This window comes from Nilaparvata lugens, chromosome 5 (genome assembly GCF_014356525.2).
Source record: "Nilaparvata lugens isolate BPH chromosome 5, ASM1435652v1, whole genome shotgun sequence".
NCBI classification, from domain to species: domain Eukaryota; kingdom Metazoa; phylum Arthropoda; class Insecta; order Hemiptera; family Delphacidae; genus Nilaparvata; species Nilaparvata lugens.
The window spans coordinates 50,443,810-50,460,876 of record NC_052508.1 but is presented as its reverse complement, the minus strand read 5'-3'; the positions used below and the strand labels follow the sequence as shown (position 1 = coordinate 50,460,876).

The following is a 17,067-nucleotide window of genomic DNA, read 5'->3' as shown; positions in this document are numbered from 1 at the left end:
AATCATTGTAGTCTTGTGATTTTGTGCTTCCCTTGTATATTGTGCTTGAAAACTTAAAATTATTGTTCCATTGTTCTTGAAGTGGAATCTGTTGATAATTTCTTTCTTGAGCTTATCCCTTCTGGTTGCACATCACTTTATGTCTCTCACATCACAGCTTTTGTTTCCAATACAAGAAAGAAATGGTTTTTAAGGTGCATTAATAATTTAGAACGACATTTCTGTCTGAGATAAACCCATGATTGTTTTCAGAGCACCAATCTTTTCTCTGCACGCTCTATGTTTTTAATGTCTTACAAAACAGAACTCAACTATCCCTTCTGTGGTTCACTTTATGTATGGACTTCATATTGATCTGTTACTGTTATCATAGTTTTCAATATAATTTTATATAATATTCCGTTATCTTTTTCACATGTTTGACATTATTTTGCCAATTATAGCTGAATTGATGAAAATATTGACTATTGAATGAATAAGGCTCACCCCCTTACCGCATACCACACCATAAACATCAATACTATCACAATCAAAAGGCTAATAGTCTCGCATCTAAATCAGTTTATTATTACGGTTCCTTGTACATTGCAATAGTCAGAGGCGCATTTCATTTTGTAATTTTCACCAGTTTCTCAACATGCAGTAATTTTTATACAGAATACTCTATACCAAACTATTAAAAAACCAAAATTCTTTCCTAAAAAATGGAATTACTGGTAGCCTAATGTAAGTAGTCTTGAGGATTAATGTAATTTGCATATTCAACCAATTAAATATTTCTAGATTCATCACTTTATTCTTTATATAAAATATATTGATAGGTCAAAGAATTTTATGGAGTGTTAAAGATTAAAAAACAAAATTCTTTATGTTTCTAGCAATAGAGCCTAAAATAATAAAAGAACGTCACAATCAGCCTATTCATCTTTAGCCTACTGTCCTCTTATAAAGAATTCATTCAGTGAGTGCATGCTAACTGAATTTATGAACCTCTCAAAGTTCAGGCTTGAAAGCTGATATCCTTCCTTTCTGTTTTTTGCTTTTAGCATATTGTTATAATGAATAGTCAGTTCCTAGGTGGAACCTAAAGGCCTATTAGTTGCTTCCTGGCACAATATACTCTCTAGTTTTGCTATTCACCATAATATTATTAGAAACTAATTAGGGTGGAACAATATATTTTAAAACTGGAACAATACCTTCTAACACTTGTTCTCGTTTCATGTGCAGCTTACCCCTACTACCTGAAGTCGCGGAAAGGCTGCAACATGCTGGTCTACAACGGCTATGTCTACCGCAAAAACTCCAAGTACATGAACAAGACCTACTGGCTGTGCAGCAGTCGGGGTGACTGTCACGGCAGGGCGGTCTCGGTTGACGAACCCCTCCAAGTGGTGCACTGTTCGGGCCACAACCACCTCCCCAACGAGCAGGAGATGATCCAGCATAATGCTGCCTCAGCGTATTTGAACACTCACCTGTGTAGAGCACAAACCGCGCACTTTTCGCCCGAAAACTATGTCATAGCAAGTCTCTTGACTAATTCTGAGATATCCATACAACGGACTGAGAACCGCTACTTGTACAATAATTCACAGAGCAGGAGTGAAAATCGTTACATGTCTCATCAACCTTCCCAAATTCGTGTGAAAAGTGCACAGAATCTAATGTCAAACTTTATGAATATGAATGAGATTATGAGAATGTCGAGTTCTATGAATAGGAGTGAGAATCTCATGAGTGCTCAGAGTTCTATGAGAAGAAGTGAGAACATCATGAGTTCTCAGAGTTCTATGACTCGAAATGAGAATCTCATAAGTTCTCAGAGTTCTTTCAATAGAAATGAGAATCTCTTGAGTTCTCAGAGCTCATTGAATAGAAATGAGAATCCCGTGTCAAATTCTCAGAGTTCTATCAATAAAAATGAGAATCTCATTTCCAGTTCTCAAAGTTCTATGGAAATAAGTGAAAATCAGTTGATTTCTAATCCAGAAATCTCCACTGTTAGGGAGACTGAGAATCCACACAACCAACAAGCTGTAGATACACATCCTGTAACAATAAAGCAGGATATTATTATGGAAAGTGCTGAAAAATGTAATGATAGTTCATGATTTCACTGTAGCATAGATTAATAGATTCTAGATGAATATTCGATTTATAATATGGTCATTGTAGGCTAGTTGATCTAAAACCTATATCCCAACTATTGTTGGAAGGTTTTGTAGAGTATTATTTTATGGTTGTTGAAATAAAAATTAACTACATGAAAAATTATTTTTTTTTTTAGTATTTCTTCCAAATGTTTAGTTGTTCAATTATTAGAGTATTGAAAAAGATCCCTTTTGGAACTGGGAAGTAAGTCTGTTTGAAAATTTAAAATGGGTTAAAAAAAATTGCTCAAATAGCTTTAGGCTGGTCACCAACGGTAGGACATACATGATATACATGTCTTTACATGTCTTTACATTGTGTCATTACAACGAAAGGCTTCGAGCAAAATTATTTGAGGATAGGTTTTTGTATCTCCGATTTTTTGTTGTTTATTCCTTCTTCGTTGCTCTATTTGAGGTTGAATTATATTTCTATCATTATATTTGCAAATTTCCAGTGTTTTTTTTTTGTTATTGGTTTGTTTGTATTATGTTAGAAGCCTCTTGCTGATAACAATACATGTATGATGAACATGTGTGTATGCATAAACACCCCTACCATTACTGGCCAGCCTAAGAGGCGTATACTCATGTAATCTTGTTTTGAGCTGTTACTTGAATAATATTCTGGTGTCTATTGACCACAATATCTGCAATAAATTAGGTAAGTAAAAACTTAGAGTAAGCTTTGTTTATAGAGTTGATAAAATTGTGATACTCCCACCCAAACAAACAATAGGCAAGTATTAACCCCAACAAACATTAACATCATTATTGTACATTCTATTCCATCCAAATAAGAGATAACAAAATTATTTTGTATCAGTCACTTTGTCGTTCCCTGGTCTATGAACTTGTAAAACTGAATCACGAGTAATGAAGAACGTTTCTCTTTACTGTGACTCAACTAAATCATAGAATTTTTATTCTCATGTACGGTAAATCATATTTCTATCTAAAAATTTTATTTATCATATTTCTAGCTTTATATCTTTGTTTTTTATTCAAGAATTGGAACAAATTAATCTGAATTGATTTAGTTTGAAAAAAATATCTATTATCTTCTATCAATTCAATAGTTTTTCAACTTTTTAACTGATGGCTATTGTGTGATTCAATTCATACTGTCAGCAATATATAGGAAGCAAGCATTGATGATGAAGTATTGAAATTGGAAGAATTTTGTGATTATATAGGAATTCTGACAGTTCAAAATGTGAATCTCAATGCAATTTAGGCTGACTGAAGCTAACACTTTTCCTGAATTTTGCAGAGAGCAAAGACCAGTTAGCCGCGCGTCTGCAGTCGGAAGCCGAACTTCGCCTGATGAAATCGGTGTGGCAGCGCTCTCTCTCACTGTCACTGCTTCCGCCCAGCACCAGCACGCATGCGTTTGCGCCGCCGATGCTGGAGTGCGCGCCGGTCTACACGTGCAGCAAGTGCGGCAAAGTGTACAAGGACAAGTACGTATTGAAGACGCACATGGCCGAGTGCGGAGTTGCGCCCCAGTATCCGTGCCCCCTCTGTCCTAGGCGCTGCAAGCGCAAGCACCATCTGCAGTCACACATGCGAATCATTCACTCTGTCAGCATGACGTGAGGGGGGCTTCGTTTGCTTCAAACAGGCAATGCTTGTTTGAAACAGGCAAGGTTTGCTTGAAACATGCAAGGTTTGCTTGAAACAAGCATTGTTTACATGGAAACCTTCAAGGTTCGCTTGAAACAGGCAAAGTATGCTTGAAAACCTTGATTGTTTGCTTCAAACAGGCGATGTTTGCTTGAAACAGGTAAGATTTGTTTGAAACAGGCAAGGTTTGCTTGTAAACCTTCAAATTGCGCTTGATAAAGGCAAGGTTTGCTTGAAACAGACAAGGTTTGCTTGAAACAGGCAAGGTTTGTTTGAAACAGGAAAGGTTTGCTTGAAAAACTTGATATTATGCTTGAAACAGGCAATGTTCGCTTGAAAACCTTGAAGGTTTGCCTGAGACAGGCAAGCTGGCTTGAATGTATTCCACATCATGAGCATAACTTGTACCCTGGACTCTTTCTTACCAGTATTAAAAAAGTTCAGACAAAAATTTTCAATCTTGGGATATTGAGAATCAGAATTTATGGTCTGCACTATATTTTTGGTAACGTGTATTAGTAGAACAATTCTTCACATTATTGACTAATGTTGAGATACACCAAATGAAATTTGCTTACTAAAGACTACGGTACTCGAAAAATATTTATTCTATTACTAGACATAAAAGTATTGTATTATTATTTCATAATTCTAAATCTTTCAAAACATGAAAGGTCAGCTCACGCAATAGAAGCAGTAACCAACTTATCTGCTGTGCTATGCTTATCCTATTATTGTGTAGTTGGAATCTAGGCTATCTATGTTTATGTTATTCATTCCAAAGATTTATTCAATTCAAATTAATGAACTTCATATGTTATTGTTTGTAATGTGTTACATGAATCCAATATATAAAAATATTCTATCAACTTGTTGTTTTTCTTTATTCTTAACTTATTAGTCCTATACTGATGTGTGCTCTCAAATCTCAATTATTATTCCAATTCCAATTGTTGATGAATTTTGAAAATTCAGATTGTATCGAGAATTTGTCTCAAATTAGAAAAGCTATGAAACTACCAATTTATGAGAATTTTGAAAATGCAGTCAATCAAGCAATATAATTTTTGAGAAGGTAAAACAGGAACAGTAAACAATACAGTCATACGGTATATAACATAGGATCACAACTTATCAAACTGATCTGCATTACAATGGTGCCATGTTCAAATTCTCAATTATTGAATTAGCATTGGTGATAGGAATAGCGGTTTGACTTTAGTTATTCAATTGAATTTTAATTAGTTTATTGCTACAGACAGATATAAAATAAAACTATTTAAACCTGCTCACATTAATCATCACAATAATATTGATAGCAGTAGATAAATGTGAATTTAATTCACACCAGCAGAAAAACGAAGAAATTAAGGGCCAAGAGCCAAGACACAACAGGCGTTTTTTCAGTGGGCACGACAGGACAGAAAGCTCTCCGATTGGCTAATTTGTTTGGCGTATCGAGTGAGCTTCCTGTCCAGCCACCAGCCTGTTCAGTCGTGCTACCTGAAAAAACGCCTCGTGTGGCTTGGCCCTCACTTGAAGAATGGATTCAAGTTGAATATGAAATTACACACTTTAATAAATATAAAATTGATATATGCAAAATAATCCAACAGAAAATACACAAATTCAATAAAGCAATCAAAATCAGTACTTAAAAGATATAATTGACCGAGCGAAGTGAGGTCTAAATGCCAAGTCGACAGTTTGGCATTTCTCTTAATGTTTAAATGTTTGAATGTTTATATTTTGCGCATTTACGGCGAAACGCGGTAATAGATTTTCATGAAATTTGACAGGTATTTTTTAATAGCGCGTCGACGTATATACAAGGTTTTTGGAAATTTTGCATTTCAAGGATGATACTAGTAGTTCTGTGGACAGTAGACCTCACGCAGTATTCTCATCCACAAGTACCTGATTGAAACTATAGACCTTATGGAAATTCAACTGGCTTCTCCACACATCTGTGTAATCACTTGTCAGCTGATTTATGATGAATAATTCTATAGTCTGATTTTTACTCTAATATTGGCGTATGAAGGAGGCTCCTTTTTCCTTTTATATTATCCTTGAAATGCAAAATTTCCAAAAAACATTGGATAGTCAGAAAAAGAAAACAGGGGGAAAAGTTTCCGCGACAAAAAAAGGAAAAAAATCAGTCAAGGAGAGAACGAGTCCTTGAGCTGTGAAGGTGAAGATAAGGAAAAAGTTTCATGTAAAAGAAACAGAATAGCATTAGGTCTACTGGTCAAGCAGTAGACCAAGATCAGAGCCTGCAAGAAGCAACCCATAATAAGCTATGCCACTTGCGCAACAGTGTGCATTATTGTGTACAAAAAGATGGAAAAAACACAATAATTACCGATGGTTTATGTGCGTTGTCACGTAAGTAATTTATCCTAATCTCCACATTATTAAGATGTTTTCCACTGCAATTATATAAAAATCAATTTAAGGTCCATCCGCACTCACCCGTACCGTGATCGTACCGTAACCGATCCGGTGCACGGCGTCGGGTGAGTGTCAATTGTTGCACTTCAATCATTTAATGGTCACTTCCATGGTACGGTTATGGTTGTATGCGGATAGACCTCAACTCCCATAAACTACAATAAAATAACACATGTAGAATTTTCAGAAACTAGAACACCAAACTTAGTAACTTTGGAATAAATACATAATATATATCAAGTAATAGTTTACACAAAATAAATATCTATAAATAAATGGCTACTTGATAAGTCACTTTTTCGTAGAATTACTAGAATCCGCATTTTTCCGCAAGACACGACCGGTTTTGACTAATTATAAACTCTAAATTTCTCCAGAATTATTCGTACCGTATATGATGTCAATATATTTTGAACGGTTTGTGATATCGATGTTCGGTTTTCATCATTTTTTTCCATTTGAAATTTCGTATTTGTGTTACTTGTATTGTATGACCACCTTCACATTCAAAGAGATTAACCAACTTTCAAAATGGTGGATCCTAGACAGCGTACGTATCACAAGGTTACGGAAAAGTACCTACCTAGTAGCCTAGGCTATTTTGAATTTGAGATCCCCACTCACACCTACAATGAAGTTAATATTGTTTGAGAAATATTGAGTCATGCATTTTCATACTTTTCATCAACTCTAAATATTCAAATGTATTTTAAGGATTAAAAATCTCTCTTCGAAAATAGTACGGTACCTAATGATTGTATGTGTGCAATTTCGTTGTTGCAGGAAGTATGAATTTAATGAATAATTACTTCACGGAGCAGTTCGAGACTATTAAGAGCCAAATAGCCGAAATGAATGCTCAACTGATGAAAAGTAGCCAACCTTCATCGGCAGTGGATTACATGCCACCAATTTCCGATGACGAAGAGAACGACAAATTGGTAGCCGATTGGTTTCCTCTCTCAAATTTAAAAAAATTTGATGACTTAGAAATTCGATTGAAGAATGCAGATTTCCGGGAGAAAATTGTGAGTTTTCAATCATAGAAACAAATTTAGTTCATCTATAATTATAATAGTAGTTTATGCAACGGTTGTATAATGAGAGCCTTTAAAGCATGAGTGAGATGTGAGTTAAACTCTAAATATCTCACAAATGCTTTTAGGCTGTGCAAAGGCTGAAAATAAACTCCTTACTGGTGATATTTTTCAAAGTTTTTCGATTTGTATAACATCAAGCTATCAAGAAGAAAAAGTTTTCCCAGGAAAACATTTTTTTCCAATCATTACTTTTTGAGATATAAGCGCCTAAAGTTTAAATTTTTGGGACAGAACATTTCAAACTCGTCGGTAAGAGATAAATCCATGAGATTCAGAGGATAAATTCTTCACGGTATTGTTGATTGAATAAAACGAAAATCTTTTGAAGATATCAATTTTTGAGAAAGTTATTCGATTACCAAAAAATAACTCAACTAAAAGTTATTTTTGGTCATTTTTAGTAAATTGAATAACTTTCACAGAAAATGATATTTTCAGTTTCATTTAATCAAAATTACCATGAGGAATTCATCCTCTAAATCTCATGGATTTATCTCTTATCGTATTTGAAATGTTCCGTCACAAATATTTAATCTTTAGGCGCTCATATCCTGAAAAGTAATAATTGGAAAAAATGTTTCCCTGAGAAAACTTTTTCATTTTGATAGATTGATGATAAACAAATCGAAAAACTTGGAAAAATATCACCAGTAGAAAGTTTATTTTAGCCTATGCACAGCCTTAAACTATTTAACTTATACTATATTTAAACTTTAGTCTATTCAAATTAATTGACTATTTAAATACGTTTATTTATCATGATTTCTGAAAAATTACTGGATGGATTGTAACAAAACTTGGAATATAGCTTTATTATAGGTCCTAGGTGCTCACTAAGGAATCTTTTGGCGATATTTTAACTTCAAAGGTGTTCCAATGTGCGATTGACAGTTCTGGATTTCGAGCTGGATGAATGAGCTGATGATTGCTTAGGTTTACTGTTACACAGAATCACTAAGTCGCTTCTTTATGTTCACTGAACACTCCCTTGATAACAAATAATGCGTACGACAAGCATGAATAACCGTGAATGAGCCTACAGTTCTTGAAATAGAAGCTGAATTTGTTTATAATCAGAAAAAAAACGTTATTTCCAGGTTCGTGCTTTGACGACTCTTGGGGCTGGCAGTAGCAACAGTTCTAGGGCACTGACATGGATGCTGAGAAACTCCATGTCAGCGGATTTAACTTCCATGTTTTCGTGGAGTGGCCAAAAAAAAATGTCAGTGAAGAAAATGGCATTCAACGAGACAAACTTCCAAATAGTTTTATTCAGTAAGTGAATAAGTTTTAATATATTTATTTTCTTGCTTCTAATTCTACATGGATGTAATTTGAGGAATTTATAAAATTAACTCTGGAAACAGGGATGTTGTGGGATCACTCCATATTAAGGTGAAATGAAAAGATGTCAATTTCACACTGGAAATCTACCACTGATTATGATGCCAAGTGCATAAAAACTAGGAGTCGAGAAGAATGTCTTCTTCCTATTGGTGTCTGTATCATTATTAGCCTTTTAGCCTTAGCGTTTTCCTGAGAAAACTTTTTCATTTTAATAGCTTGATGATATACAAATCGAAAAACTTTTTAAAATATCACCCTTAAAAAGTTTATTTTTAGCCTTTGCACTGCCTTAATGATTATGGTTGTCAATGTCGAGACATTTCGAGCAGAATACATGAACTTTTCGACATGCCAGAAACTTGTTTGTTTCAAAAAATAAGTGGGTGATGAAATCGGCTCAGAAATAATTGACATTATTTTTCCAATTGTCAAAAGAAGATCGTCTTTTGGTCTCTAAGAAATTTTAAAGTCAAGAAGAGCGGCTGAATAGTGTGTCACCATTAAGCTACAATAAACCAGCAAAAACATGAGACAGGCTTGAAATATTCAGCAACTGCGAGACACACATGATAATGATCAGTGAAAATGACAACCCTGCCTCAAATAATCCAAGCAGTGTTGCCTGTCAGCCTCTCTCATAGCAACTAATATGTAGGCATGAATATAAATTTTTGTATCACAATTTATGAGAATGAAAATACATGCTTTTATTTGTTCTTCTAGGCGCAGTACGGAGGAGGTTCAACGTGTCTGATGAGAAAATTGAAAAATCGGTGAAAACTTGGCTGCAGCAAACAGCTTATGACCTACTGTAAGTTTATAAACATATGCTTCCACCTCAGTCATCATAACTACAGCCCCTGACCCACCGAATAATCTTGGTCTAACCCAATATACCTAGAATACATACCCATCAGAATGTATTCTAGGTACCTTGGTCTAACCTATGTAATATTGTCAGAATAATCCAATCACATCTCTTTACTCTTTGACCGTCAAAACAGTTTGATGCATTTTTGATAAATTATTCTTATTAATATGTTTTGTGGGTCATAATATTGAATGAGGTGCATTAAATTGGAAATATAGCCTGTGGCACAATTATTGGATTCAAGAAGATTTTCTGGAATTTTATATACTCAGCTTATAAATAGAAATAAAAATCTCAGTACGTATATTCAGCTTAATATGGTTGGAAATGAAGCTATATTTTTGCATGAAAGTTAGTAATATCACAAATTCTATAAGTAGATGCTAATATGCGTAGCTTAGATTCCAAATGGCCCGTTTACAAAAAATATAACTATTGAGAGGCTTATATCCGCCTATTAGCATAACCACCTCTAATACAAGGCCGCGGCCTACGATATTGCAACGTCGCAGTGTATGCCTACAATCTAATACATGATTGGTGAAAAACATTTAAAAAAATACCAGCTGATCTTTTTCATTGTAAATCATATAAATTAGATTCTAGGCGTACAGTGCGACGTCGCAGTATCGTAGGCCGGGGCCTTGTATTAGAGGTGGTTATGCTATTAGTAATGGTCTGTAACTTAACACTTTAACACTTCACATGATGAAGAACAATTTTGTGTGATGAATAAAATGGAAGTTTATATCTTGCATTAGTTTTTGATATACTTTAATTGACACAGTAGACTATACTAAAATCATGATTTTTCAAGATTGGACTTAGTCAACGTAATATTATTTGGTCATAATTTTATGTATTTTAACATAAAAAATGCCAATTCAAATTGACGAATCGGATATTTTTATTAATTTGGGGTAAAACCTATCTGGATGGCATAGAACGGTCAAGAGAGAACAATACCCCTCCTTCAACGCCGGTGCCCGGTGAAATGGGAAACAATAACTGTCAACCCATGTCAATGTTCAACAATAGTTCTCGTTATGCCCCCATCCAAATAAATTAGCAAAAATAATATTTTTTCAATACTCCAAAACCTAACACTCTGGTCCGCAACTTACAACTCGACTTATGTATCGTTTGAAAAATATCAAGTAGCACCAATAAATTAGTTTTATATATTCAAATGTATAAACTTGTAAGTTCATCATTAATAGAGTATTTTCTTCAAGTCTATGGCTTACTATGATAATTTTTATAAACTTAAAAACTAGCATTACACATTGATATACCCTTAACAATCACATTTAATTGTAAACGCACTTGTGCTGGGCCACTATGCAGTGATGCTCAAGTCCTATTACTCTGAGCCATAAAAAAACATGAATTGTTTGACATAAATATAATAAAACTGCACAATAAATCCATTGAATTAGCGGCCCAAAGAGCCTTGTCCTGATAGGTAGTAGAATAGTAAAGCTGTACCGTACTATAATTGTTCTTTGATAATATTTGAATTGGCTCAAAATTGTGTTCCATAATGATGAAATTAAACCATTTTTCTAAATGAGCTCTATCTTTCCAAATATAAGTGAAATTCTAAATGCTAAGTGTCGAATAAAGTTACTAAACATAACAGGAGGGGGCATATGCCTCGCTTCATTGCACAAGGGTCGAAAATTTGCTAAATCTACCTGCCGTTCTATTGTTACCTGCTAAATCTATTGCAGTTGTATTGCTCTCGCTTGACCGTCCCATGTCCCCATTCAGATAGGTTTCACCCATTCATTTGATATTCTATTTTTTTGTTTTATTGATTTGAAATACTGAGTCGTCATTAAAATATTCTAGTAGAATTCATCTCGAAGTGAAAAATTACATTTTTAGGAGAGCAACTGAAAGAATTCAATACCACGAGCTCTTATGACAATAACTTTGTATTTCTAACAGATAAGTGAAGTAAACATGTTCTTTCCAAATTTAGATGACATTCTTCATAATAATTATTGATTGATTGATTGATAAAATGTACATAACTAAGGTTCCAATTTTGTTTTCCTTTGACCTGCCTACAGGTCAAATGCTTCCGTTTTTGACTTATTTTTGTACCTGAAGTTATACACTAAAGATGACATTGAAATCCAGTTGATTCAATTTTTGTTCACAGACATGGAGGAAAGAAGAAAAAACAGTCGTCTGCTGAAGACGTCGCAGCGCTTTACTACTTTTAAGAAAATTTAATTCTAGTTAGTAATATATAAGATGTGAATGTTAAAGTAAAAGGATTTATTCATCAATTTTGAAGTTATGTATAATTATAGTTATAATTTGAAAGTGATTTAAATCTACTTTGAAGTGATTTAAAAGTACATAAATCAATGATTCTAAATGATTCTGAAGAACTTATTCAATCATTTGAAAGTGATTTCAAATGATTTTCAAGTAGTTTATAAATCACAATTTTGCCCACTTGTAGCATTGTAAATCATTGTACAATGATTTGAAAGTGCTTGAAAGTGAATCATTGAAATGATTCAATGATGAGGATTTTTTTTATTTTAAATATTATTATACTATTTTCGATTTGCAACGGTCACCAGCGGGCAAAGTTTATTCTTTTGCTGGTGATGCCATATTATAATACGTAAATTATATATACATAAGTAAAGAGATATTTATGATTTTGTATTATTATTTTCTTATTTTGAAGTTAACACTTGTATTTTGTTTAAATTTATTGTTCATCATATTTGATTTGCTCTTTATTTGTGATTGTTTTTTTCTAAATGGCGAAATAAATTATTTGATTTGATTTAAAATTAATTTTTAAAGTACTTTCAACTGATTATTTTGCTGCTTGGGCAGTTGCATAAAAACCGCTTAAATTTTAATTCTGATTAACTTCACGTGAACCAAATCAGAGAAGACCATTTCAAAAAGATGGATCTATTGGAATTAATCAGGATTGAAAATAACCCGGCTTTTTGCAACCGGAACTAAGTACTAAGTACCTGATGATATGATTACAAATAGTTTAACCGCTGAGTCATAATTTTGACACAGTCACACACAATGTGAGCTCATGTGTGTTCATGTCATGAACTCGCTCACTCACTTCCATCACCAACAGACGATGAAATAATTATTATCAGCTCTTCTTCCAAGGATGAATAATAATTATCCTTTTAATGTCCTTCAGCGAGTTTTCCCAGGGATAAGACCCAGTGCAATCGAATCTTTATATTATAAACCTACTATGTTTTGAATTTCATGAGAATCGTTAGAGCCGTTTTCGAGATCCGGTGAAATACAAACATCTAAACATCTAATCAACCAAACATCTAAACAGAAGTTGCTCGTTTAATAGTATAGGATAAACAGAAATTGATCGTTTAATAGTATAGGATGGTGTATAATATTGCCCTCTGTCACATGAGTTGAGAAAGTCCCAGTTCAAACAATGTGGCACCGCCAATATTTGGTTGACTGGAAGTTCAAGTCTCAACATATTTTATTTAAGTCCACAAACTGCTTACGCATGCACTTTGCGGTCGACAGGCTCAGGCTGGTTGATTGACGACCAGCTACGCAGCTTGCCGACTGCTGCGGATCGCCGGCGGTGGGAGTGCGACCGCTGCGGCAAGTCTTATCAGTGGCGGCAACACCTCAACCGCCATCGGACAGAATGCGGCGTCGACTTGCGGCGATTCACCTGCCATCTCTGCCGCAAGACCTTCAAGCGCAAGGAGCATCTCAACACGCATATGATTGTGCATAACCGTGCAGAACTCGATAAACTGATGGCCTTGATGTGAATAATAATTGCCTCTATCAAGGGCGGAATTAGGAGCTATTCATATGTTATATGCACATAAATGTTATAGTATTCAAATTTGTATTGTACCGTAATTGATGAATAAACTTTGATTTGTTTTGATAAAGAGATTTAAATTGAATTTGAACTATAGGTCCTCTCTGCCACACAACCCTAACTGAGAATGGTAGACATGTGAAAGATCTATTTAATAATTGCAATTCATTTTCAAATAACTCTTTACCTGTTAAACTGAGTTCTATTGCCGGATGAATTTGAGAAAACTATTGATGGTTCTTATTATTAATAAAGTATAGACCCAGTTGGTTTCATCAAGTTGAACTGAATAAGTAAATGGCGATGGAGTTTTTTCATCCATTCAATTTCCAGAATAGAGTGATTGTGTTTGATCACATCAAAAAATAAGGGATACTGTATTTCTATTGTTGAGAAATATTTATAAATTTAATGTTTGATACTATAATGGAATTGTAAAGCTGGATTCGCTCACAACAGTGACACCAGTGACCAGGGGACAAAATGCTATTATATATAAAATAATACAATGGTATTAAATAAGAATACAAATACAATACAATAAAATACAATGGTATTTTTTATACACTAGGCCGGGCTGAGTGGGAATAGTCCAAATTAGAACTTGCAGGAATTATATTTTCGCTGTTAACTGTCACTGTATTTAGTGTGCGAATCCAGCTTTATAATGCTGTAAGAATCAAATCAAATGTTTCATTACAATAATGAAGAATTGTAATAATATTGAATATCCTTAAAAATAGGCCTATCAATTTTAATTAATTTGTTAAGAAATTTTTGTAGAATTGTTATCTGTTAACAACATTATGTTACTTGCTATGTTGTTTTTTATTTCTTAAAACAACATTGTGTCATCCATGAATTTGATATTCATCAACAGTCTGTTGTTTATCTAATACTATCACCTGGACATCACCACTACTATAGATACAAAGAGCCTATACTCTTCAGGACCAAATGTAGCAAATAATTTGAATTCCCTCTTCTACAAAAATAAAATTGAAAAACAATGCAACCATTGAAATTTTGCCCTTTGTTTTATTTCCTACTTTTGCTTTTTTTTACTAATCTAAAAATTCACAATATTTTCCTCTTTTTATTTAATCAAAACCATTATTGACATTCAATCATTTCATTGATCTGATTGAAATTTTATACTCCAGGATTGAGGATAGTTTTATCATTTCTAGAAGCCTGTTTCACTTTTGAACTATACAATTATAAGCTTGGTATAAGTTTATTCACTCTGTCTTGAGAAAACTCATATAAAATGCACTGAATTCAATGAAATTTGAATTTTTCTAGGCCTTTTGCCTTCCAACTAGCGTCGAGTTTCCCAGGCCTCAATATCAATTATGACAATAGGTTTGGTAAATATTTGAGTGAGATTGTAAGAGTAATGTAAAACTCATATGGTGTAAGTGCACGTCCAGTGCCAACATACCTGTCATAAAATTTTTGGTTGGGATCGATTTAGTATGTTATTTTGAGCACAAAATCACAAAAATTAAACGGCGGTCACTATTGTTTTTAAAATAAACTAAGTTCAAAGTAGCACAATTTTACATGCATTTAACCTATGAGTAGCAGCCATTTTGATTATTGAAATCATCAAATTATGATATTCCTAATCTGAGTTTTCCTAACCCAAAGCTTTTCCTAACCTAAGCTTTCCTAACCTAAAGCTTTTCCTAACCTAAAGCTTTTCCTAACCTAAAGCTTTTCCTAACCTTAGCTACTTATGGTTGCTACTTATAGGTTAATGCATGTAAAGTTGTGCTACTTTGAACTTAGTTTATTCCAAAAACAATAGTGACCGCCGTTTAATTTTTGTGATTTTGTGCTCAAAATAACATACTAAATCGATCCCAACCAAAAATTTTATGACAGGTATGTTGGCACTGGACGTGCACTTTAGCCAAACCCATGAACATAGTGAAGTAAAATAATATAAAACTGAGTATTATATGAGGTTAAAAATACAAACCTGATAAGATCTGGTTGATTAGATTGGGAAAATTCATAAACTATTATTTATTTTTTGTAATGAAGGATATCTCACTTTGAAGGATTTTTTATAAGGATGTCCATTGATTTATATAGGATGAAGAAATGCAGAATTCAATAATTAACAATCTATTTACTCCATTTGCAGGTTTCAAAGTGACATGGGATTTACAAATGACAAGTGAGAACGGATTCAACCATCAGATCAGCTGTTTCAGGTGTGAACGCCGCTACTGTTCGCTGGCTGCTTTAAAGAATCACCTGCGTTACGAGTGCGGCCAAACGGCCAAATTCCAGTGTCGCTTTTGTCCCAAAATCTTCAAGTTGAAACATCACATCAAGCGGCATATGGTGCTCAAACATAATAACGATCTGGAGATCCAATTATAATTCTCATTTATTAGTCATTCTTTTCTTTTATGGCGATGTTGTGCTCTAGCATCAAACCGATCTCAATATCCAATGATAAATATCATATCTTTCTTTCCTGGTAAGGATTATACCTGTATTAATAGTACAGGCTCAGCCTAGTTTTTCCTCCAATGTCATAATTGTATTATGATTATAGTGTTTTTTACAATAATGAATGAATGAATACCCAAATCAGCCCTTGGCTCATGCTTGAGTACCATGAAAGGGAGGTTCTGAGAGATGAATTTACATTTATTACCGTATTACCAAGAGAAATCAATTGTAGATTATTGAATTTATTGGAGTTATCAGTGTTATCTAGTCATTCGCGGAATAGGCTACCTTTTTTTAAGTATAATCGATATTTTGTTGTATAATGATGAGTTTTGATTAAATTTTAATATATTGTAAATAGAGAATAAATAGAAAGTATCAATGTTGTTAATCATTCTCTTCATCCATCTAAGCCAATGAGCTCCTAAATTCCCCGTACCGAATTTAGACTGAAGTAAGACAAAAATATTTGAAATGGGAATTTGAAGATTAGTCTACTTTTTGGAAATGATTCATGATTCTTGGCAAAATATCCTTAATTCTTGAAGATATTTCTGTTAATTCATACGGAAAATTATTCAATACAATTGAATAAAACGGAATAATCGGTGTGAGTAATATGTATGAACCTTCTACAGTACAACACTATAACATATATTTTTCCAATTAAGTTTTATATGAAATACCTAATGTTTACACTATTAAAACAAACATTATCCGGTTTTTATGTTTCATTTTGTGTATTATTTTGGAGTTGAAGGTATTTCATGGAGTAAACTGGGACTGATAGGCAATAGAATTAGAAAAAAGTCTTCAAATGTTGAGGTGATAGAACATTTTATCAAGCACAAAACACTGTTCCAATACCCATTTCCTAGTCTATCTAAAGTAGTTAAACCTCATGTTTTACAATGTTCAATTCTTGAATATATTCCTGTAAATCCTTTACGGTTTAAGGATAACTGATAAATAATGTTTTCTGAAATCTCAAGACCAGAAGCAAAATTACTTAAGTATTTGTATTATTTTCTAGTTCATTAGATGTGTTATACTGACCCATCTGAGATGAAATCAACCTTTATCTGGTTGATGCTTAGACATTATTCACTAAATTTAAGATAAAAGTTGATCTAATAGGTAGTGGAAACTATTGGCGTAGATTTCTGTTTG

The 17,067-nt window shown here is 33.6% G+C and overlaps 1 protein-coding gene across 8 annotated transcripts in view; it reads left to right on the top strand.

Moving 5' to 3' along the window:
• The window catches only part of LOC111063080 (longitudinals lacking protein), a 592,348-nt gene that overhangs the window by 476,764 nt on the left and 98,517 nt on the right, over positions 1-17,067 (top strand). Inside the window, exons 5-8 of one of the 8 annotated variants that reach the window (XM_039428572.1) lie at positions 7,017-7,261; positions 8,431-8,608; positions 9,404-9,491; positions 13,113-13,499. The exons of 4 other annotated variants lie outside the window; for them this stretch is intronic. In XM_039428572.1, coding sequence (XP_039284506.1) covers positions 7,017-7,261; positions 8,431-8,608; positions 9,404-9,491; positions 13,113-13,131 — 530 coding nt within the window. In that variant the 3' untranslated portion in view covers positions 13,132-13,499. Of the gene's footprint in view, positions 1-1,230; positions 2,275-3,426; positions 4,649-7,016; positions 7,262-8,430; positions 8,609-9,403; positions 9,492-11,721; positions 12,218-13,112; positions 13,500-17,067 lie in introns of those variants that run through there. 3 more of the 8 variants (XM_039428570.1, XM_039428586.1, XM_039428567.1) reach the window with 3 other exon arrangements.